This window comes from Panthera uncia, chromosome C2 (genome assembly GCF_023721935.1).
Source record: "Panthera uncia isolate 11264 chromosome C2, Puncia_PCG_1.0, whole genome shotgun sequence".
In the NCBI taxonomy this organism is placed as follows: domain Eukaryota; kingdom Metazoa; phylum Chordata; class Mammalia; order Carnivora; family Felidae; genus Panthera; species Panthera uncia.
The window spans coordinates 82,189,045-82,212,738 of NC_064810.1; the positions used below are offsets into that span (position 1 = coordinate 82,189,045).

The 23,694-nt window shown below is 38.5% G+C and overlaps 1 protein-coding gene across 4 annotated transcripts in view; it reads left to right on the forward strand.

Moving 5' to 3' along the window:
- MCCC1 (methylcrotonyl-CoA carboxylase subunit 1) overlaps nt 1-23,694 on the forward strand; it is a 56,845-nt gene that overhangs the window by 27,934 nt on the left and 5,217 nt on the right. For all 4 annotated transcript variants that reach the window (XM_049628515.1, XM_049628516.1, XM_049628517.1 and 1 more), the window contains 6 exons: nt 2,996-3,123; nt 6,511-6,694; nt 9,042-9,151; nt 12,605-12,821; nt 14,581-14,667; nt 20,824-20,873. In XM_049628515.1, coding sequence (XP_049484472.1) covers nt 2,996-3,123; nt 6,511-6,694; nt 9,042-9,151; nt 12,605-12,821; nt 14,581-14,667; nt 20,824-20,873 — 776 coding nt within the window. The remainder of the gene's footprint in view (nt 1-2,995; nt 3,124-6,510; nt 6,695-9,041; nt 9,152-12,604; nt 12,822-14,580; nt 14,668-20,823; nt 20,874-23,694) is intronic.

The following is a 23,694-nucleotide window of genomic DNA, read 5'->3' on the forward strand; positions in this document are numbered from 1 at the left end:
CCAATTTTTGTTTATTTGGAACAATCTTTATTTCTCCACAAGAAATAACTGTAACTCCACAAGATACAGAATACTAGGTTGATGATTTTTTTCACTCAACACTTTGAATAACTCACTTCACTGTTCTTGCTTGCCTGGTTTCTGAAGTCATATGTAATTCTTACCCTTTCTTCTTTATAGGTAAGGTGTCCCCCCTCCCGCCCCCAGCTTCTTTCAGGATTCATTTATTCATTCGTTCATTCATTTTTATTTTCTGTACTTTGAAAATGATATGCCTAGGTGTAGGGGGTTTTTGACATTTATCCTGCTTGGTGTTCTCTGACCTTCCAAGCATGTGATTCAGTGTCTTGACATTAATGGGGAAATTATCAGTCATTATTGCTACAAATACTGTTTCTGGTCTTTTCTTTTTTGTTTTTCTGGTATTCCCGTTATGCATACGTTACACCTTTTCTAGTTGCCCACAGTTCTTGGATATTCTGTTTGGGTTTTTTTTCGTCTGTTTGTTTGTTTTTCAGTCTTTTTTGTCTTTGCTTTTAGTTTTGGAAGTTTCTGTTGTCATATCCTCAAGCTCAGAAATTCTTTCCTTGGCTGTGTCCAGTCTACCGATGAGCCCATCAGAGGCATTCTTCATTTCTATTACAGTGTTTTGATTTCTAGCATTTCTTTTCAATTCTTTCTTTGAATTTCCGTGCTTCTGCTTATGTTATCCATGTGTTCTTGCAAGTGTCCACTTTTTCCATTAAAGCTCTTAGTGTATTAATCAGCATGTTTTTAAGTTCTTGGTCTGATTATTCCAAATTTCTGTCATTTCTGAGTCTTGTTCTGATGCTTTTTCAATCTCTTTAAACTGTGTTTTTTTGCCTCTTAGTATGCCTTGTGATTTTTTTTGATAGCCAGACCTGATGTATCAGGTAAAAAGAACTGCAGAAAAGAGGGCATTAGTCATATGGTGGTTAGGTGTGGGGAAGGGGAAGTGTTCTGTAGTCTTGTGATTAGGTCTGAGTGTTTTGGTGAACTTCATCAGTGCTTCTCAGTGTGTTTTTTGTGTACTTGTTTTGATTTACTCACTTCTGTGGGACAAGATGGCTGGAACTGTGTATTTCCCTCCCTCCAGTTACGTTAATTAGGCTCTGATGACACTGCCATAGTTTAGGGTCTAGTAACATAATTTCTCTTACGGACGAATCTTGTCCAGGACAGAATTCCAGTGTACTTCAGATGGTTCCTTTTCCCCTTCCACTGCTAGAAACTCAAGGGAGTTTTTCTCTAGTATTCACTGTGAGGACCTGGTAGAACTCCTGCAGGTAAAACTCACAGAAGTTTGGCGGGGCCAGGGGTCGTGGGGGACTGTCCTTGGGGTTTGTAACCCTCAGAGTTGTCCACACTGAGTGTCCAGCAAATAGTCAATCACAGTCCAGTTTTTCCTCCTCTGGTACTTGTTCCTGCAGAAGTTTTGTTTGTGGGTTTCTGCTTCAGTAAGTTGAGAATCTCTGTATTTGCCTGTCTTTCTCTGTAGGTTGAGGGGCAGTGGTTTGCCCTGTGACCTCACGTCTCTGATGGATCTGAGACACATTGTTGATTTTTCAGTTTATTTGGCTTTTTACTTTTGTCAGGTTAGAATGATGACTTCTCAGCTTCTTCTGGGCCAGAAACTGGAAGACTTCGCTAAATCTTTGCAAGCCACTAATCAGTTATGACCCACAATTTGAAAAAGTCTTAAATTATATGGAACTAACTTTCAGCTAAGTGAAAAAAACTCAAACACAAAACACTACACACTATACGATTTCATTTATATGACATTCTAGAAAAGAACTATGATAGAAAACAGGCCAGTGATTGCTTGGAGCCAACATCCTGGGGAAGGGACTGACTGCAAAGGGGAACAAGGGAACATTTTGGATGATGGAAATGTTTTGCATTTTCATGGTGGTGGTAGATGTATGACAGTATTCAAGTGCTGAAACCCAGCATACTGTGCTACACTTTAAAAAGTTAAATTTTATTATATGAAATTATGCCTTAATAAAGTTGGGGAAGATAGAGCTTTAGTTGCTAAATAATCTTCCAGTGCATCACCAGCGAAAGGACTTTTTTTTTTTTTAATTTTTTTTTTAATGTTAATTTATTGTTGAGGGAGAGACAGAGTGTGAACGGGGCAGAGAGAGGGTGAGACACAGAGTTCAAAGCAGGCTCCAGGCTTCAGGCTCCAAGCTGTCAGCATAGAGCCCCATGTGGGGCTTGAACCCACCACCAGCTGTGAGATCATGACCTGAGCTGAAGTCAGACACTTAACTGACTGAGCCACCCAGGCGCCCCCCAGCAAAAGGAGTCTTTTTTTTTTTTTTTTTTTTTAATGTTTATTTATTTTTGAGAGAGAGAGACAGAGTACTAGCAGGGAAAGGGTAGAGAGAGAGACACACACAGAATCCAAAGCAGGCTCCGGGCTCTGAGCTGTCAGCACAGAGCCCGATGTGGGGCTTGAACTCACGGATGGCCGCTGGCGGGATCATGACCTGAGCCAAAGTTGGCCGCTTAACCAACTGAGCCACCCAGGCACCCCAGCAAAAGGACTCTTAAAGGAAACCTCCAAAGCTTACAGTCTGGAGGAAACAATGTTATATTTTTTCTACTGGGGGAGAGTGAGATGGGATGTTTCAGTGTGAAGTTCCAGGGGTCTTGGTGCACCGAAGCCATAACACATGGTCCAACCATGTTCTCATTACTGCGACAGTTGAGACTATTCATAGCTTGAGCTACCATTTGCTCAAAACCCCAGACATACTTTTCTATTGCTAGATTTCGTGTGGTACCCTATTTTTGATTAAGAATCATTTGCTGCTGCAAAATGTAAGATAATTTTCTTCACGAAATGCAAAATTTTAACATTGAATAAAGGTAACAATAAAAGTTGGTGTAATACATCACGGAAGGTTTTGATTTCTACTTATTATATGCTGTTGAAATGTGACTGTTGTGTTTTATCTTTTAGGAACTGTGGAGTTTATTATGGACTCCAAGCACAATTTCTACTTCATGGAGATGAATACAAGGCTGCAAGTGGAACACCCTGTTACTGAGATGATCACAGGAACTGACTTGGTGGAGTGGCAGCTTAGGGTGGGGACGTTTTTTCTGTTAAAGATCAATCTTGAGAATATGTTACCTGCTGGCCTTCTGAAAGAAGGTGTCCTTTAGGATAGGGGTTCAATTCTTGTAGTTGTCACGAGGACAGGAAAATGGGATATTACAGATGATACTTCATTTGTTGCTGTGACATTATTGTCACTTTATGGACTCATATTTCTAACCTGTCACTTCCTATCATTTCTCCTTAGGCAAGGCGCAGGTGAGCTGTTGCCCCTGAGGCTTCCTTGTGACCGCAGTATCTCAATACCAAAGCCTTGTGCTCTGCTTGAGGCCACATTATTCAGGGCCAGGCACTTGATTTTAGAGGCAGGATAGATGCTAGCCACTGTGAAATGAGCTAAGGAAGAGTTGGGAATGAAGAGCCAAAGTAACAGTCTAGACCAACACAGTGAGCCACATGCAATTGCTGACTTGTACACCATTGTTGGCCTGTGGTGGGATAAGTATATCCCATTCAGAATAAGTGTTTAGAAATTTTTATAGCGTTTTTGCCATTGCTATGTTATTTATGTCTACTGTATGTTACCAAAACATAAGTCTATAATTGTTCCTTTGTTATAAATAGTTTGAGAAGCCCTGGCTTTAACTAGAGTTCCACAAAGCATATTCCTTCAAATGTGAATAATAACTTAGTCTGTTTTTCTCTTATTATTGAAAACAATTGATTTCACAGCTTTTTTAATACGAAAAAAATGTTTAAGAAGTGTAAATATTTTTGATCTCTGTAGAATTCTTAGTTCTTTATATATTCTGAATCTAAATTTTTTTTTTGCATGTTGTGATGTTAATGTCTTGATTATTTTCATAATTTGGTCTTTTCAGAACTTCTGTGGGCAATAATATGATGTTATTTTTTTTGGTTCATTGGGGATGATTGGTGATTTTAATTGAACCATAAGATTCTTTTGGGCCTCTGTAGCCTCCAGGGCTAATGAAAACCAGGCACATCAGACTAGTAAGTGTTAGTAAGTAACAGGAAAATTGTGGATTTAGAAAGTTTTGGAAAGAGTGCTTATGTTTCCAGAATTCAAGGAAAGGGGGAATTTTTTTTTTTTTTTTTATGAAGCAGTAACCAAGAGAGTCCAGAATTTTGAAATCATGATGGATAAAATGTCTCCAGGGAATAAGGGAAAAGAAAGCTTTTGGATATAAGGAGAACTAGTGGACTTTTATTTCTGCATCTCAAGAAATTGTAAGAGACTCTTCAAAGAGGCTCTTTAAAAAGGGAAGTAGGCTTTTCTTATCTGGGGAGGGATTCTAGAACTTAAGTATACCACTGGACCTCATTTATAATGCTCAAGGTACTTTGGAGTCTGGCTTCCAGGAAGAGGTAACACAAGGAGTCTCGCCACTTATTGAGTCAAGACTTCAAGCTCCAGGACCAGCCGCCTTGGACCAGGACCTCCCTAGAGTGAGGCTACAGTGATGTGAGCGTCCAGGCTGCAGATGCAATTGGCTAGCCATGTTCAGGGGGAGCTGGAAAAGTATCCAAGGTCCAGAAGTTCCAAAGAGTCAAAGTCTAAGCCTGAGAGAACTCCCATGGCACAGATGTCCAAGTATGCAGAGGCATGGTTAGGGTCTATCTCTTCTGAGCTCAGACAGAAGCCAACCTGAGAGGAAAATAGATAGGCAAAGACAAGCCAGACTGAAATGGGGCTATATAGTCAGAAATAAGATCACATCTTGAAATATGGACACATGGTTATTCTTTTCTTTGTGTGTATGTGTATGTATGTGTGTATATACACATACACACATACATACACATATACATACACACATATATATATACATACACCTATATATACATTATATAATGTATATATAATATATATTGTGTGTATATATATGTATACACACACACACACACACACACACATTATTTTAGAGAGAGAGGGCATGCACACAAGCAGAGGAGAGGGACAGAGGGAGAGAGAGAATCCCAAGAAGGCTCCATGCTCAGCACAGAGTCCAACCCAGGGCTTGATCCCACAACCCTGGGATTGTGGCCTGAGCCAAGATCAAGAGTCTGATGCCCAACTGACTGAGCCACCCACTCGCCCTCCTTGTTTATATTAAGACAAATGGAATTCTTTATTAAAATATTAAAAAGTAATTCACTATAAAGGATATGAATGAAATGACAATAGCTAACACTTATGTAATGCTTACTATATGTACTTTTCTCTGAGGCATCAAGAGGTTAAGAAACTTGCCCAGAATATGAGTATGCCCAGAACAGAGTTAAGTATAGAGAAAGAATCTGAACCCAGGCAGTATGGCTGCAGAGTGTGGTTCAAAACACCATGCAGTAAAGACATTCAATTTAGTCCATTTTCCTTTCATTCTTAACTGCTGTGGTTCCCGATTTACCTTATCTACAGATTTAAAGAGATGAAACCTTTGCCTCTTTTTCAAGCTTACCTGTTTAGTTCCAAGTGGTGCTAAATTACTTGTTTTTTTTCCCCTATATCTTTTGCTTTCTTGGTTTGTCCTTTTCCCATCTTGGAGGAAAACTTAAGGAGGGAGTAAAGAGAGAGAGCGACAGCATGTTTTCCAATAGCCTTTCCAAATGATACTAGTTGAAGAGAGAGAGTCATTGTACTGGTATGTAATAGTCAAAATAATACAATTGTAGTAGTGATAAACAATAATGATCATCCTGTTTATAATCTGGTATCATACAATATATGTTAATATAACAAAATTGAAAAACCATTATGTTCCCCTTTCTGTCTTGCTTTATCACTCTCTTGGTGATGAAGAAGACAAAGATGGGGGTGCCTGGCTGGCTCAATTGGTAGAGCATGTGACTCTTAATCTTGGGGTTGTGAGTTTGAGCCCCACATTGGGTATACTTAAATAAATACACTTAAAAAAAAAGATTCAAAGATGAAAAATGCCACACTTTAGCCATAACTGTGAGTGTAGTCCTAAACACCAACTAATAATTAACTATTAAAAAAAAAAAAAAAAAAGATTGGTTTGGTAACTGAGCGCTAAAGTTTTAAATGGAAACTGAGACTATCTTGCCAGTAAGAAATTTTAGTTGTGATTACATTGAAGAAACACAGATTTTTATATTTATGATTTAGTTGTCAGTTCTCCTGCTTTCTCTATTTAAAAACTCTAGAAATCCGTTGTAATTAATATATTATTTCCAAACTGCATGTGTTTTTAACCTCTTTTTGCTTTTGCCCAGAACTTGGGTAGGTGGATAAAATTAGTTTGTATTTGGCTTCATTATAAAGCCCTAATATACATTTTCCATAGAAAAAGGCAAGACCATCAACTTCCCAAGTCTCATAGGTGCCATAAGGTGGATTTTCACAGAAGCATATACTCTTCTTTTATCAGATTGCAGCAGGAGAGAAGATTCCTTTGAGCCAAGAAGAAATAACCCTGCAGGGCCATGCCTTTGAAGCTAGAATATATGCAGAAGATCCTGACAATAATTTCATGCCTGGGGCTGGGCCTTTAGTGCATCTCTCCACCCCTCAGGCAGACCTTTGCACCAGGATTGAAACTGGAGTGCGCCAAGGTAAAGTGAAATAAAACAAAAAGTCTCCGTCTTTTTTTAAGTGCATGATTATTTGTGGACAGCCTCTTTTCCCTGTGTCTTGTGGAAATGCTTTGTATGTTTCAGCATAAAGGATTTAATTTATTTCTCATTAATCTTTATTTATCTTTCTGGAATAGTTATTTTTAAAGAATAACTAGTGTTTTTAAACAATACACCCTTTTTTAAAATGTAGCAGTACTTGTTCATACCTAAATAACAAATTTTGTGTGTACTGTTTTATATTTTTACTCTGCCTACTTCTAAAAGTGATTAAAGGTCACCAATACCTGCTATGCCCAACACCCTCCAGCCTCCAAGGGACTTGATATCAAGCTGAAGGATTAATATATCAACTTAGTGTAAGCTAAACAATAATAAGAGAAATAAAGAAAAGTGAAAAAAATAGTAACAGTGCAAGAGCTCTCACAGTTCGGCATATGATTAATAACAATGATCATAACAATTATTTAGCATTTACTATGTACTATGGACACTGTTCTAGGTGACTTTTTTATGCAGGCTCCTTTAACCATGAGAACTACCCCGTGAGTAGGTGTTCTTAGCACCCCCATCTTCCAGATGAGGAAACTAAGGCACAGAGAAGTTAAGTGACTTGCCCAAGGTCACTCTTGGAGCCAAGATTCAGACCCAGTCTTTCTGGCTCCAGAGTCCATGCTCTGAGTTACTACTACCTTGACTTTAGTTGCCAGAGAAGTTTTGCAGATGGTGAATGATGAAAAGCAATTCTCAAGATTAGATGTTATATTAGGCTAGTACAGCCAGGAGCCAGGACACATTCCTAAGAGGAAGTCTGGAGTAGATTTTTGTAGGCAGATTAAAGAGCACACAGAAAAGTGAAGAAAGGAGAACTTAGCTAAAGATGTGTTTGAAGAATTGTAAGAAAATAATGTGGCTGGAGAAAAGTGTTCAGGATGGTGAATAGTTGGAGATGCAGGTAGAGATACAGGTTGAGAGCAAATCACACAGGGTCTTGAAAGCCAAAATGAGGAATTAGGACTTCTCGATGACAAATTGGCAGAATTTTGAGAGCTCTGGCTAAACCGCAGCAATATTTGATATTAAGTTTTTTTTAACTTAACAGCAGAACATTTTAGAGAGGAAAAAGAACAGTTGCAATAGAAAAGAAAGAATCTGTGGGGCAAGCAAAACTTGCAGTGTAATGTAGTAAAGGTATTCCAAGAATAACAGGTGTAATTCCGAGAAGGACTCCCAGATTTACATCTTAGCGCTGGGAGGATAATCCATTCCAAGAAATTTACCCAACCTTTCTCAACTGCGTTCCCCGAGCCCCTTGTGGATTCATTGGGCCCTTTTCTTATTATATCATTTTACAGTAACCTTTTACTCCTTGTCTAGTTTTCCCATTATATTGTAAGTTTCTTAAGGGAGAGACTGTGTCTTCCATGTTATCTTGCTCAAGCCTGGGCCTAGAAGGTGTTCAATATGTGTTGGTGAGTGCTGGGCTGGGTAGGTGGGTGGATGATGGATAAGGGAGTGTAATCTAACCCCTTGATTTTATAGATGATGCCCCTGGAGTTCAGAGGGGTCAAATGACCTGCCCAAAATCACACAGTGGTCCTAGAACAGTATTGTTGATAACACACCACATCCTTTTGACCTGAACCATTTCTAACCAGTGAGATGTGCCTGGTTCAGATTTTTTTTTTTTTTTTTTTTTTTATTGTTCCAACCAGCAGCTTGGTTGGCACAAGCTCGCTTACAACTGGGTCTTCGTGTGCATGGCCCTGAACTTACAGGGCTGCCTGGTTCAGATTCTTGTTCTCTAAGACTCTGTCATAGCAGTGATGGGTGCTATTTGTTTATCAGTTCTGCCAGGTATGGCACTTGGCCTTTTTACTGTCAATCCTCCTAAGAACCCTACAGTATAGTTGGATTGTTATCTGTATTTTTCTCATGAGGAGACTGAGGGGTGGAGGAAGGGGGATGCTAAGGGCAGAAGGGATTGTGACAGGAGAAGGTAGAAGCAGTTTGCACTGGCTTCCAAAATGAGAAGGGAAAACAAGGTTCAGAGGAAGAGAGGATGGGGACAGCCAGCCTGTGTGATATTGGGTCACTATTTTAGGTGCTCTTGGATAGCCATAATCTCCTTAGACTTGTGGTGAGTTTTTAAAGCCCTGTGAGCCTCATTTCCTCGTGAATGAAACCATGGTAACGACTACCATGCAAGAGCTCCTGAGGATTAGGTATGAAGTGAACGTTAAAGCCGCAGCAGAATGTCTTGCATGTCATATTTTATCATGTTAAGTTTGGACTTAGAGTGGCTACTGTGGTTTTTCAATTTCAGGAGATGAAGTTTCAGTGCATTATGACCCCATGATTGCGAAATTGGTTGTGTGGGCAGCAGATCGCCAGGCGGCCTTAACGAAACTGAGGTACAGCCTTCGTCAGTACAACGTGAGTGACCTGGGGCCATGTTAGGGACCTTATGATCTGTGTATCTCCACCGCCAAGTATGTCTGTCACGATTGGTCAGCCTTTGTCCCTGTCAGCTTCTTTCCACCAATGCATCAGGAACAAAATGATTTCACATTCCCATGGGTCAAAATAGAGTTTAAGGACTTCTTGATTCAGCTAGAAAAGAAAAATTGCAGGACTAAAACTATTAATGTCAGTGTTATACTTCACTGAAATCTGATATGAAACTCATATTCATCCTGTAGATAAGACCAAGTACACAAGTGTGGCCTACAGTCTGGTATTATTTTCTCCAAAGGAAAATAATTATGTTCAGTTTTACCCATTTGACAGAATTTGTTGCTTTTCTGTAGCACATGAATTTCCTTGGTGCACTAAGCCCCAGACCACACTGATGTAGCTTCATAAAAGGATTTCATATTAACCTGTGATATCCAGATTGTTATATGTCATTAATTTGATCTAACCTCTGATCTCTGTGTCTCCAACCACACTGGTCTCCTTGCCATTCCCTAGACATACCCAGCATGGAACCATGTGTTCCTGTTCTCTCTTCTGGAATGTTCTTTCCCTACATGATCACAAAACTCCCTTCTCAGCATCCTCAGCTCCTGTTCACCTCAGAGGTCTTCCCAGGCTGCCCAATTTTTTTTTTTTAATTGAAGTATAGTTGATACACAATGTTATACTAGTTTTAAGTGTATAGCATAGTGATTCAGTTCTGTACCTTACACAGTGCTCACCACGTTAAGTGTAGTTACCATCTGTCACCAAAGGTATTCCAATATTATTGACTGTATTGCTTATACTGTACTTTTCATCCCTGTGCCTTACTTATTTTATAGTGAGAAGTCTGTACCTCCTAATCCCATTCACCTATTTACCTTCTCCCTTCACAACCTTCCCCTCTGGCAACTACCAGGTCCCTGTTTATGAGTTCGTTTCTGTTGTTAGTTTGTTTTGTGGTTTAGATTCCACAATATAAGTGAAATCATATAGTATTTGTCTTTGTCTCACTTGTTTCACTTAGTATAATACCCTCTGAGTCCATCCATGTTGTTACAAATGGCAAGATTTCATTCTTTTTTTTTTTTTTTTTTTAAGTTTATTTATTTTGAGTGAGACAGAGAGAGCACAAGCAGGGGAGGGGCAGAGAGAGAGGGAGACAGAGAATCCCAAGCAGGCTCTGCACCGTTAGTGCAGATTCTGACTTGGGGCTTGAGCCCATGAGGCTGCAAGATCATGATCTGAGCCAAAACCAAGAGTCAATGCTTAACCAACTTAGCCACCCAGGTGCCCCAAAGATTTCATTCTTTATTTTGGCTGGGTAATATTCCATCATGTGTATACACCACATCTTTATCCTTCATCTGTTGATGGACACTGAGGTTACTTCCATATCTTGACTATTGTAAATAATGCTGCAATAAACATAAGGTTGCATATATCTTTTCTAATTCATGTTTTCATTTTATATGGGCAAATACCCACTAGTGGAGTCACTGGATCATATGATATTTCTGTTTTTAATATGGGGGGAACTTCCATACTGTTTTGCAGTGACTGTACCCAGCATGTCCTTCCTACCAACAGCACACAAGCGTTCTCTTTTCTCCACGTCCTCACCAACATTTGTTATTTACCGTCTTTTTGATACTAGCCTTTCTGACTTGTGTAAAGTGGTATCTCATTGTGGTTTTGATTTGCATTTCCCTGATGATGAGTGATGTTGAGCATCTTTCCATGTGTCAGCCATTTGTATGTCTTTGGAAAAAATAAATGTCTTCTCAGGTCCTCTGCCCACTTTTTAATTGGATTATTAGCTTTTTAGGTGTTGAGTTATAGGAGTTCTTTATATATTTTGGATACTAATCCCTTATCATACATATCATTTGCAACTATCTTCTCCCATTCAGTAGGTTACCTTTTCATTGTGTTGATGGTTTCTTTCACTGTGCAAAGGCTTTTTAGTTTGGTATAGTCACAGTAGTTTAATTTTGCTTTTGCTTCCCTTGCCTCAGTAATCATATCCATAAATATGTTGCTAAGGCTGACATCCAAGAGATTACTGCCTATGTTTTCTTTTAGGAGTTTTGTTTTGGGTCTTACGGTTAGGTCTTTAATACATTTTGAGTTTATTTTTGTGTGTGGTGTGAGAAAGTGGTCCGGTTTCATTCTTTTACATGTAGCTATCCTGTTTTCCCAATATCAATTATTGAAAAGATGGTTTTTTGCCTCCTTTGCCATAGATTAGTTAACCATATAAGTGTGGGTTTATTTCCACTTGTTCCACTGATCTTCATTTCTGTTTTTGTTTCAGTCTACCATACTGTTTTTATTACTACAGCTTTGTGGTGTAGCTTGAAACCAGGTGATCTTATTTAAAATAGGACCCTTTGCTGTTCTCGTACCCCTTAACCAGCCTTATTTTTCTTCATATGACCTGATGTCATATTAGATATTTGTTTAAAGATATTGTTATCTCTGTGAGGTTTTGTTCTTCATCATGACCCCAGTACCTGGAGCAAGGCCTGGCACCTAAAAGGTGCTCAGTAAATGGCTAGTAAATGAATATATGAATGGACCCAAGGCTCAGATAGCTGGTTTTACCCTTGACCCCATTTATTGGATGGACCTAGGTTCAATGTATACCTTTTTATTTTTATATCAATGTGTAAAATTTGGATTTTAGTGTTGGAAGGAAGCTCCTTTGAGCTCATTTAATGCTGTCCCCTCCTCAGTATAGAAATCCTATGCTCTGTTTTCCTATTTTGTGGGAGTGTTCCGAGCAGCAAGTCTTCAGTATCTTGCAAATAAATCTCATATAAGTTTCTTAACATTTATCACTTACATAGCCTGAGGCAATTAAATGTCTCCACACTACCTAACCTACCATCATCTCTTATGTCCTCTTTATCATAAAGAATAAAATGTAGTTTACTACTTTTAAAATGTGTTGTGGGGCACCTGGGTGGCTCAGTTGGTTAAGCGTCTGACTTTGGCTCAGGTCATGATCTCACTGTGAGTTTAAGCCCCACGTCGGGCCCTGTGCTGACAGCTCAGAGCCTGGAGTCTGCTTCAGAATCCGTGTCTCCTTCTTTCTCTGCCCCTCTCCTTCTCTCTCTCTTTCTCTCTCTCAAAAATAAACATACATTAAAAAATTTTTTTTAAATGTATTGTAAAATGTAATTTTAAGTGTTAAGTCCAGATACATAGTGTTGGTGAAGTGAGTTTTTTGTTTTGTTTTGTTTTGTTTTGTTTTGCTTACGAGTTGTCCTATCGCCATGTGGTACCTTAGTAGGTTTTTCAATTTTCTTAAGAGTTGCCCCTGGTGAAATATCTTTAGTACAAAGAACAGATTTCTATGGCAAATTTCTATGGAAAATGTTTTTTTCCCACTCACTGGGGATATGGGCTTTATTCTCTTCCTAGATTGTCGGACTGCACACCAACATTGACTTCCTTCTTAGCCTGTCTGGCCACCCAGAGTTTGAGGCTGGAAACGTACACACCGATTTCATCCCTCAACACCGCAAAGAACTGTTGCCCATTCGGAAGGCCACAGCCAAAGAGCTTTTATGCCAGGCAGCTGTGGGTCTCATCCTCAAGGAGAAAGCTATGTCTGATGTTTTCAAAATTCAGTCACAAGGTATGGAATGCTTTTCTCTTTCCTCTGCTTGTCAGGATTTTATAAATAATCATTGGAGGTGCTTTTCTTTCTTTATGACACTTTTGTGTCCCTTTTCTTCTCTCAGTGGTTGACACTGTCCTCTGCTAAGTGGTTTTTTAGTATGAAGTAGATTCACGTATCATGGATGCATCCATAAACACTTTTTTAATCCATTAAATGTAACTTAACTAATTGCCTAATAGTGTTGAGCTGGGGCTCTTTTTTCAACCAAACGCTGGTCCTTCCTGTACCCTGTGCTGACCCCTTCCAAAGCTTTTTTAATTCGCTGCTTCTCAAGGGCCTACTTATTGTATCCTTGTACCTACCGTAACTTCCTTGGTCCTGGGGACTGAAGACAGAGCACTGGGGACTCTCATTACCTGTTAATTCATTGTTGAGTTATTTCCTCCTCTCCTTTTCCATTCTGTGATCAAATTTCTGTCTAACTAGAGACCTAGGCACTTCCTCCAATCAGAGGATCTAAACATGGGAAGGAAAATGGCAGAGATTCATCCTGGTTGCCACGCCCACACATCTCTGCTTCAGCTTCCCCACTGAGTTGTTGCCCAACCTCTCCCTAACACCTCAGGAAGCTAGAAATTCATAATGAAAACTCATTAGCTTATTACAGTTTCAGTCAGTTCTCCATTAAAATGTTCTTCCCTCTAAATTGAGCAAAATCTGGGGACACAGGGTGGCTCAGTCAGTTAAGTGTCTGACTCTTGGTTTTGGCTTAGGTCATGATCTCACAGTTCATGGGTTCAAGCCCCGCACTGGGCCCTGCACTGACAGCACGGAGCCTGCCTGGGATTCTCTCTCTCCCTCTCTCTCTGCCCTTCCTGTACTCTCTCTGTCTTTCAAAATAAATAAACTTAAAAAATGAAATAGATTGCTAATCTGAAAGAATGCAAAACATAAAATAAGATAAGATAAGCAAAATCTGAACTCTCCCCAACTTGCTCCAAAATATATACTTTAGGCTAACTCTGAGCTTTGGAGCAAACAGGAAAAAAGAAAAATTAATCCATTTATCTCTTCATTATTTTTAGGATTATTATATTATTATAGGATTTTTTTATTAGGATCTTTAATTTCTAGATTCATTCAAGAAAGTTATATTGAGAGCTTAAAATATATAACTACATCTTTAGGAGATGTATGCTCTATTCTCATTCTGTCCTTTTACAATTCTAAATGAAATGCCTCCAAATATGCCCATACAGTGTTGCTAAGCCTGAATATAGCATTGTTACAATCAAGCATCCTCTTACTCTCTCCTTCCTTTTTATAATGTATACTGGCACACCCATGAACTTCAGAATAAATTGCTTCAATTCAGCTATGCCGTAGCTCCTGGATATTGTCCAACAGACACGCCTGTGGGCAGGACGAGTGACGCACAAAGAGGCTAAGTGAAAGGAAAAGTAGTGAGTGGTGGAGATTTTGGTGACCTGGAACGCATTTGCCCAAGAAGGGGAGACCACTGTGCGGCTTGTGCCCCCAGAGGAAGAGAGCTTGGGCTGCAAATACTCTGATTTTAGCCAAGCTGGAATTTTTCATATAACCTTTTCTGAGATGTAAATTGAAGTATCTAATTTAAATTTAGAGCAATGAGAAGAACAAAGAAGACACATTTGAGCTGCCAGTGTAGGACAGGTGTTTTATGTTTTCTTTTGAAAGGTATGAAGTCAGGCTTGGTGTTTGTAAATTTGTTGTTGAATTTGAATTTTTTTTCTAGATCGGTACTCCCCTTTTGCATCCAGCAGTGGAAGAAGACTGAATACCTGTTACACCAGAAACATAACTCTCAGGGATGGTAAAAAGAGTAAGTAATGTTTTATTAAAAGAGAAATGTGCTTTATAGAAATATATCACTTATCTGGAAAAAAAGGATTCAGCCCAGACATGATCGGTCAATTACATTTTTTTTTTTTTCAACGTTTTTTATTTATTTTTGGGACAGAGAGAGACAGAGCATGAACGGGGGGGGGGCAGAGAGAGAGGGAGACACAGAATCGGAAGCAGGCTCCAGGCTCTGAGCCATCAGCCCAGAGCCTGACGCGGGGCTCGAACTCACGGACCGCGAGATCGTGACCTGGCTGAAGTCGGAGGCTTAACCAACTGCGCCACCCAGGCGCCCCTGTCAATTACATTTTTTAAGCTCCCTAGCCTAACCATTGGAAGGAGTACTAGAATTGATTGGCTCAGGTGGTACATTAGTGCTATTTTTCTTCTTTATACTTTTTCTGTATTTTGTAAATATTTGAAAAATATGTCACACAATATACATAGCAAAATGACTGAAATGAAATATGCCACGATGTTAGTGAGGTTACCATTGGGTAGCAGGATTTAAGGGGATTTCCCTCCCTCCATCCCCACCCCCATCATCCTTCTTTGTTCTCTTTGCTTTGCAGTTTTTCTTCAGCAAGAATGTACTACTTTTAAATAAGAAAAACAATATCCAAAACTACTCCAGTAGGGAGGATTACCCACCACTCAGGCATTGTTTCAGGTGGAAGAGGGTTACTAAGAAGCTATGATTTATTAAGTACCTGATCACATGTAAATTTTTATCTTCACTATAATTTAATTAAGGGGGAATCCCTATCATACCCATGTATGGCTGATGAAACAGGCAGAGAAGGTGAAGGAACTTACTCAAGGCTAGTGAGATTGACATCCAGCCTTTCTGACCTTGACTCCTGTGCTATTTTTACTTTTCCAGTGGAAAATTGATTTTTGACTGCAAACTAATTTGAGTAGGCTGAGGGTGGGACTGATTTATTGTAATTGAAGCCAGGAGAGGCTAACATCTAAAATTTTAAATTTTTTATAAATTTGTGGCTGGAACAACGTACCAGAGGGATCAGAATCCCATGATAGCAGCATCCCTTCTGCTGCTGGACAGTTTGCATAGGAAACAGGATGGGTGCAGAGTCAGAGCCGAGAGAGCTAGTTAACCTTAAATGTGAGGTGTCATTAAACCGTGAATGCTCCATTATAAAAATGTACCCAGCAGGTAGAACAGAATCTTCTTGCCGCTCATGGGAACCCCCTCCCCCCACCCCCAGACAAAGTAGAATCTTCTTTATCTCAACTCTGTGTAGACATGCACTCAGTTTTTAGCAAATCCCCTTTTCATCTAAGTTGATTGGATTAAAGCTCGAGATATTTTTTCATCATGAACCTAGATGGGCATTACTTCACATGCACTGAGTACATGGAAAGAAAGTTTGCAAACATCCACTAGTATCTACTAATACCCATTTTATACTAGTGTGTTTATTCATTTCATCCTAAAAACAAAACCCTACAAAATCTGGGATTATCTTACTCTAGACTCCTATATACTGAATGTAAGTATCAGCAGCAGTAAAGTTTCAATGACCTCTTCAACCTAAATTAAACAGAAAATCATACTTGTGATTAAACTTCAGATGAGCCGACTGTGTTATTTGGTATGGATCTTCACTGAAGCACTTAGCAGTGTTTTGAACTATGCTGCATTTCTTGGAAATATTTAAATTTTTAAATTAAAAAACAAATACATTATTGAAAACCAACATGATCGCTGTTCACTACATCCTTTTGGTAGTTATTTTTCAACGATAACCCAGGCCTGAATGTAATAGTTTTCAGAAATGTTCTGGTGGGTCTCTAATAAATGCTTATTAACAGTAACCATGATTGAATAAGTGAGTACACCAAACAGGAAGTCTTAAGAAGTCAGAAGCATTTATGAATCTAAAGTAGAACTAATTCTTAATGATCTCAGTGAGAATTATCAAGTATTTTAAATATTTAAGGCTTGAAAAATATTCTTACTTGGTTGCTAGTGGCCATGCTTCACAGAATCCTGCCCTACCCTCAGTAGTAACAGTAATAGCTAAGATTTATTGAGCTTTTGGTATATGCCAGCTATTAAGTTCTTTCCATGGATTATTTAATTTCCATTTTCAGAACAAGCCAATGAAATTGGTGTTGTTATTAGTGTCAACTTTATAAATGGGGAACCAAAGTTTAGAGAGATTAATAATTTTCTTAAAATCATAACAAAAGTAATTGGTGGAACAGAATTCAAACCCATACCCCAGGGTATATGCACTTATCTAACACTGCACCATGCTAAACTTCCATACCTTATTAAATACATTAAGAGGATAGGATACCTGATTGGTTCAGTGAGTAGAGCATGTGACTTGATCTTGGGGTCATGAGTTCAAGCCTCGTGTTGGGCATAGAGCTGACTTGAAATTAATTAATTAATTTAAAAAATAGGTAAGAGGATGTTTAAGGTTCTCTTGTGGAGGTCTAGAGATAACTAAGGGAGGGAGGAATAAGGTCAGTTGCCCTATAATATATGAAAGAATTTATTCTCTTTGATGTAATTGTAAATGGGGTTGTTTTCTTTATTTACCTTTCTGCTATTTTATTATTAGTGAATAGAAATGCAGTAGGGGGTGCCTGGGTGGCTCAGTCGGTTAAGCCACCGACTGTTGATTTGGCTCAAGTCATGATCTCACAGTTCATGAGTTTGAGCCCCTCATCGAGCTCCGTGCTGACAGCAGGGAGCCTGATTGGGATTCTCTCTCTGCCCCTCCCCTGCTTATGTGCTCACTCTCTCTCTCATTCTCTGTCTCTCAAAATAAATAAATAAAACTTAAAAAAAATTCAGACTTTTGTGTGTTGATTTTGTATCTTGCAACTTTCTGAATTTACTTATTAGATCTAATAGTTTTTTGGGAGAGTTTTTAGGATTTTCGATATATGGTATCATATTGTCTGCAAATAATGACAGTGTTACTTCTTCCTTATCAGTTGAATACCTTTTATTTATTTTTTTGTCTGATTGCTGTGGCTAGGACTTCCAGTACTGTATTGAATAAAAGTGGTGAGAGTGGACATCCTTGTCTTATTCCTGACCTTAGGGGGCAAACTTTCAGCTTTTTATCATTGAGTATGATATTAGCTGTGGGTTATCGATAGATGAATAGATAAAGAAGATGTGGTATATATACACAATGAAATATTACTCAGCCATAAGAATGAAAATCTTGTCATTTGTGATAACATAGATGGACCTAAATGGTATTATACTAAGTGAAATAAGCCAGAGAAAGACAAATACCATGTGATTTCACTTATATGTGGAATCTAAAAAACAAAGCAAGTGAATAAACAAATAACAAAGAGAGAAACAGACTCATAAATATAGAGAACAAACTAGTGGTTGCCAAAAGAGGTGGGGGCGAATGAAATGGTGGGGAGGATTAAGAGGTACAAACTTCCAGTTATAAAACAAGTAAGTCATAGGAGTGAAAAGTACATGATAGGGAATATGGTCAATAATACTGTGATACACTTATCATGGTAAGCATTTCATAATGGATATCATTGCTGAATCACTATGTTGTATATGCAAAACTAATTTAATATTATATGTCAATTATAATTCAAATTTTTTTAAATGTTCTTAAAAAGACTTTTCCTGGCAATGTGTTTACTGTGATTCTATTGGCATTCATGTCAGCTAAATACTTTTCATATTTCATAAATCAAAAAAAAACCTAATCTGGTGTAAGTGGATGCATTTTCTCTTAAGAAGGAATGAAAGATATTGACAAGACATAGGGTGGAGAAGTTTCATTTACTTATATGTTCATTACAAAGTTTCTGAAAAAATAGATGTTCTGAGTAATGTGAAGAAGAGAAAAAAAAGATGTGTTTGTCCCTACTTTTCTTCCTTAAGGAATTTACCATCTGGCAAAGGAGAAGTGAGTATGTTGGGAAGACAGATGGTGCAGTGGTTCATAATGCAGACCCTTGAGTTAGACTGTTATGGGTTTGAATTCTGGCTCCTCTGTTGTCTGTGACCCTTGGGCAAGTGACACACTCTCTCTAAGCATCAAGTGTCCTCACCCATAAATGGGAATGGTAGTGGTAATTACTTCCTTGGGTTGTTGTGGATATTAAATGAGACAACACATCAAAAGCTCATTGTATGTCACATAGCAAGTGGGCAATAAACACTAGTTGCCGTCATTATCATCATCATCATTAAACTTGCTACTATTGAAAGACAAAGTGGATATGTATGTCACATGTTAATTAAAAAAAGGTTGGAAAAATAAATTTTTAAAAGTTGGTTGCAGTATGTGTAAGAATATGTTATTTTTATAAAAGAAAAATACTAGTTTGCATTTTAAAAAACTTGAAGGGGCTCACATGTTAAAGAGTTCAATAGTAGTTCTATCTGGGCAATAGAGAGGACTTTCACATTTTGCTTGATGTACTTCAGTATTTGACCTTTGTGAAGTTTTATTTTTGCAATTTTTAAAAAAACGGATAAAGAGAAAAATTATTCCATCATAAAACTGGATGAGGAAAGAATCATAATGGTGTTCTATATGCAGAAGTGTGTCTAAATGTTCAGAGAAGAGCAACTTCATTCCACATAGACAGACTTTTCCCAAAGACCACGAATGAGCATGATGTCAACAAGGGGCAAGGTTTCAGTTGGGGTGGCTGGGACTGGTGACACAGTGAAGGGGGAGTGGAGCAAAGAGGCACAGCGGGGCGAAGGCTGGAGGCACATATGGAGAATATTAATTGGCCCATGTTCCCATTTCGTTGTAATATAGGGCTGTGTAGAAGAAGGGTGGGAAATACGACTGAGTTTAGGGCCTTCAGTATCAGGCCAAGTATTTTGAATATAGAGGAGACATGCTAGGCAGCATCAGCTGGAAGGGCTGAGACAGGAAGCAAAAAGTTCCAAGAAGACCTCAGAGTCAGCCAGGCCTTTGGCCATCAGCCCGAATCAGGGTTGAGTGATGGGAACGAAAGGAAGAAATGAACAGGACAGGTAGGGAAGGATGTGGCAGCTTTGTAGTGGCTATTGCATGTGGAAAGCAAAGGAGAAGGTAAGGATGACAGGTTTTAAATCTGGGTGACCAGGAGAATACTAGTGCCAGTCATGGAGCTCCCAGGGCGGGAGGGAATGCAGGCAGAGTGGGGACATGATTTGATTTATTGGACCTACCATGTTCACTTTAAGGTGCTGATAGAGCATCCAGCTGGGAATGACTAATCAGAGTTCTGGAGAAGGAAGGTCAGGGCTGGAAATAGATGTGAGCTGGCAGCATCAAAATGGTGGTTAAAGTATCAGGAGTCGATGAAGTGACTTTGGTCTGCATTCTCTGCACCACAGAGCTTTTGATTTCCATCTCCTAGGAAAGTCCGTAACCAATTCTGTGTCCACAAAATAATATGAAATATATTGTATATTATATTTATATGGTCGGTTACAGTTTACACAGCAGTTTCACATTTATTTAATCACTGTTACATTCTCATACCCATTTAACAGGTCAGAATGGAGCAGAAAACCAGGACTCAGATTTTAAAGGACAGTCAAGATCACAGAGGTGATCACACCACAGATGGCAAATTTGGGTCTTAAATGAGAATTTCTCTCTCCCAATTCATTGCATTTCCTATTTTAACACTTTAACTTTCCTTGTTTAGAGAAAAATATCTAAAATATCCTACAACATTAGAAGAGCTAAAACTCCCTCTTTAAAAAAATTTTAATCTAGTATAGTTAACATACAGTGTTTTATTAGTTTCAGGTGTACAATATAGTGATCCAGCAATTCCATATATTACCCAGTGCTCATCAAGATAAGTACACTCTTGATCTCCTTCATCTATTTCACCCATCCCCCCCATCCACCTCCCCTCTGGTAACCATCAGTTCTCTATAGTTAAGAGTCTGCTAAAAGTCCATTTTTTAAGAAACAAAAGTTTGAAATTCACTTTTATTGGAACTCACCTATAGATTTTTAAAAATCTTGTCAGGGAGTTAAAAGATGTTGGTATCCCTAAAGGCTGGTTATCTTTAGGTTGAAAGAGATTTTTAGAATCCCCGTCTATGATTGTCTTCTAATTTTTCTTCAATTTTCCCCCCTTTTTCATAAAGATGTAGCCATAGCTGTCACATATAACCTCGATGGGTCATATAGCATGCAGGTAAGCCTTACTGGTTTTCTTTGTACAGTTTAGAGCTAATTCTGATCTCTCTCATACAGAGGAGGGTCTTTTTTCACACTCTGGTTTCTCCCAAGCCATTGGACTATAGTTAGGAGAATGTCATGTGTTTTTATTTCAGACCAATTTGGGGAAATTACTACACTTTCTGATTGTTTCCTCAGTTTGGCTGTGGTTCCCCTAAGTATGAAAACCTGTTTTAAAAAATAGCATTGAATTAGACAGCTAACGAATTCCTGAAGTATGTGCATGTATTCACATCTAAAGCAGCCATTCACAAACTTTTTGGTCTCAAAATCCATGGATACCCTTACAAATTACTGAGACTCCTCAAAGAGCTTTTGTTTGTGTTGATTACATGTATTAATACTTACCATTTAGAAAATTTAACTGAGCATATTTTTCTTACTGTTATTTTTAATATATATTTTACAAAAGTATACATAATGTAAAATATACCATTTTAAACGTTTTTGAGTGTAAATACCATCACATTGTTGTACAACCACCACCACCTTCCATCTCTTTTTTCCTCTTGCAAAACTGAAACTCTGTACCCATTTAAACAGTAACACTCCATGTGCCCCCTTCCCCGCCCACCCCCCCTCAGCCCCTGGCAAACACCAGTGGGCTCTCTGTGTCTATGAATTCGATTACTTTAAGTACTTCATATAAATGAAATCACTCAACATTTGTCCTTTTGTGATTGGATATTTCACTTAGCATAATGTCTTTAAGGTTCTTCTATGCCATAGTTTATGTCCAAGTTTCCTTCCTTTTTAAAGTGGAATGATACTGCATTGCCTCTGTATATCGCACTTCGTTTATTCGTTCGTCTCTTGATGGAATTGGTTCGTCTTGGTTGCTTCCACCTTTTGCCTATTATGAATAATGCTTCTGTGTACATGGGGGACACATATATCTTTGAGACCCTATTTTCAATCCTTTGGGACATACACCCACAAACAGAATTGCTGGTTTGTATGTTCATGTTCTATTTTTAATTTTTTGAGGAACTACCATACTGTTTTCTGTAGGGGCTGCACCATTTTACATTCCTACCAACAGTATTGGAGGGTTTCCTTTTCTCCACATCCTCATCAACATTTACTTTCTGGGTTTTTTTTTTTTTCTTTTTTTTAACAGCCATCCTAATGGGTGTGAAATGTTATCTCACTGTGGTTTTGATTTGCATTTCCATAATAATGATGTTGAGCATCTTTTCATACGCTAATTGTCCATATCATCTTTGGAGAAATGTCTATTCATGTCTTTTGCCTTTTTACAATCGGGTTGGTTTTTTGTTGTTGTTGAGTTGTAGGATAAACTGAGAACATTTAAAACCTAAGATTACACAAGCACACGTTTATTAGCTATCAGAGTAATATTATCACATGTCCAGTCTCTAGAAAATCCCACTGTTTGTTCATGAGAGAATGAGAATTTTTTAAAAAGGCAAATACCATTAGTATTATTATGAAGTAGTTTGATATTGTGGACCCCAAGAAGGGTCTTGGGGACCCCAAGAGATCCACAGGTCCTAATTTGAGAATCTCTAGTCAAAATGTTTATGATAGCCCTCAATGAAAAGAATCCATTACACTGACAAAATGAAATGCTGAAAGGGTTAAAAAAACAATGTGAGAACTCAACCACATTCCTATATATTAAAGTACAAAATCAGAGACTAGAATAAATCATTTGTAATATGAGCCAAACGACGTTAAGTCCAACAAAATTGATTGATCAAGGATACTTTGGATCTGCCAATACTATGAGATACCATTTTCTTTCTTTCTTTCTTTTTAAAGCTTATTTATTTTTGAGAGAGAGAGAAACAGACTGTGAGTGGGCAAGGGGTAGAGAGAGAAGGAGACACAGAATCCAGCAGGCTCCAGGCTCTGCACTGTCAACACAGAGCCCGATGCAGGGCTCAAACTCATGAACTGCGAGATCATGACCTGAGCTGAAGTCGGATGCTTAACCGACTGAGCCACCCAGGCGCCCCTGAGATACCAATTTCTTAAACTGAGATTCAGAAAAACTAGGGGGTCAACGTATTTTAGTATATGAGAGTTGTAACTGATACTCGTACCTCTGGTTTGGGGAATGCTTCATATCCCTTGGTAAAGTTAACTCCAGATTGAACTACTACATTTCACAAATTTAGAATGTGCTTGTGTAAATCTTTAAACAAAACTGTTCCCCATCTAACCTTTATGTCCTGAGAATTTCACAAACATTCACATGGCTGTTTTAGTAGGTTACAGAGCACAGTAAAATGTCATATTTAACTTAGGATAGATGAGAAGCAGCATATAAATACTGCACTGTAACCTGTTTCACCTTAGCCTACATCGTATATTTGGAAAGAATAGCCACAGGACTTTCACAGTAACCTCATGGGAATTGAAATGAAAAATAGAGAAGATTTAAATGGATTTCCTGTGTGTGAAGGAATTTTTTTTTCTTGGGTGTGTATGTGAGAAAACATTTTTTAAAACAGAAAGGTTTCATGTCCGTTTGTCAGCTTCCTTGAAAGATCAAGTGTGAAGTCTGTTTCTTGTCACTCTCTCCTCAAGGGCAAAAATTGTGGCTGTCTCCAGCTAGTTAATCTTCTTAACTCATAACTCAAACCCATAAATTTTATCTACATCTTGGGGAGATAAAAGATACACCATCTAATTAGGTGGTTCTGGCCTTTTTCTTTACTGACATTGGCATAGTAAAACCAAATTTGACCTCAGGTACTCAGAAATGAATACTTAACATGTAATATAGTCAACCGAATTGTGATAATTTT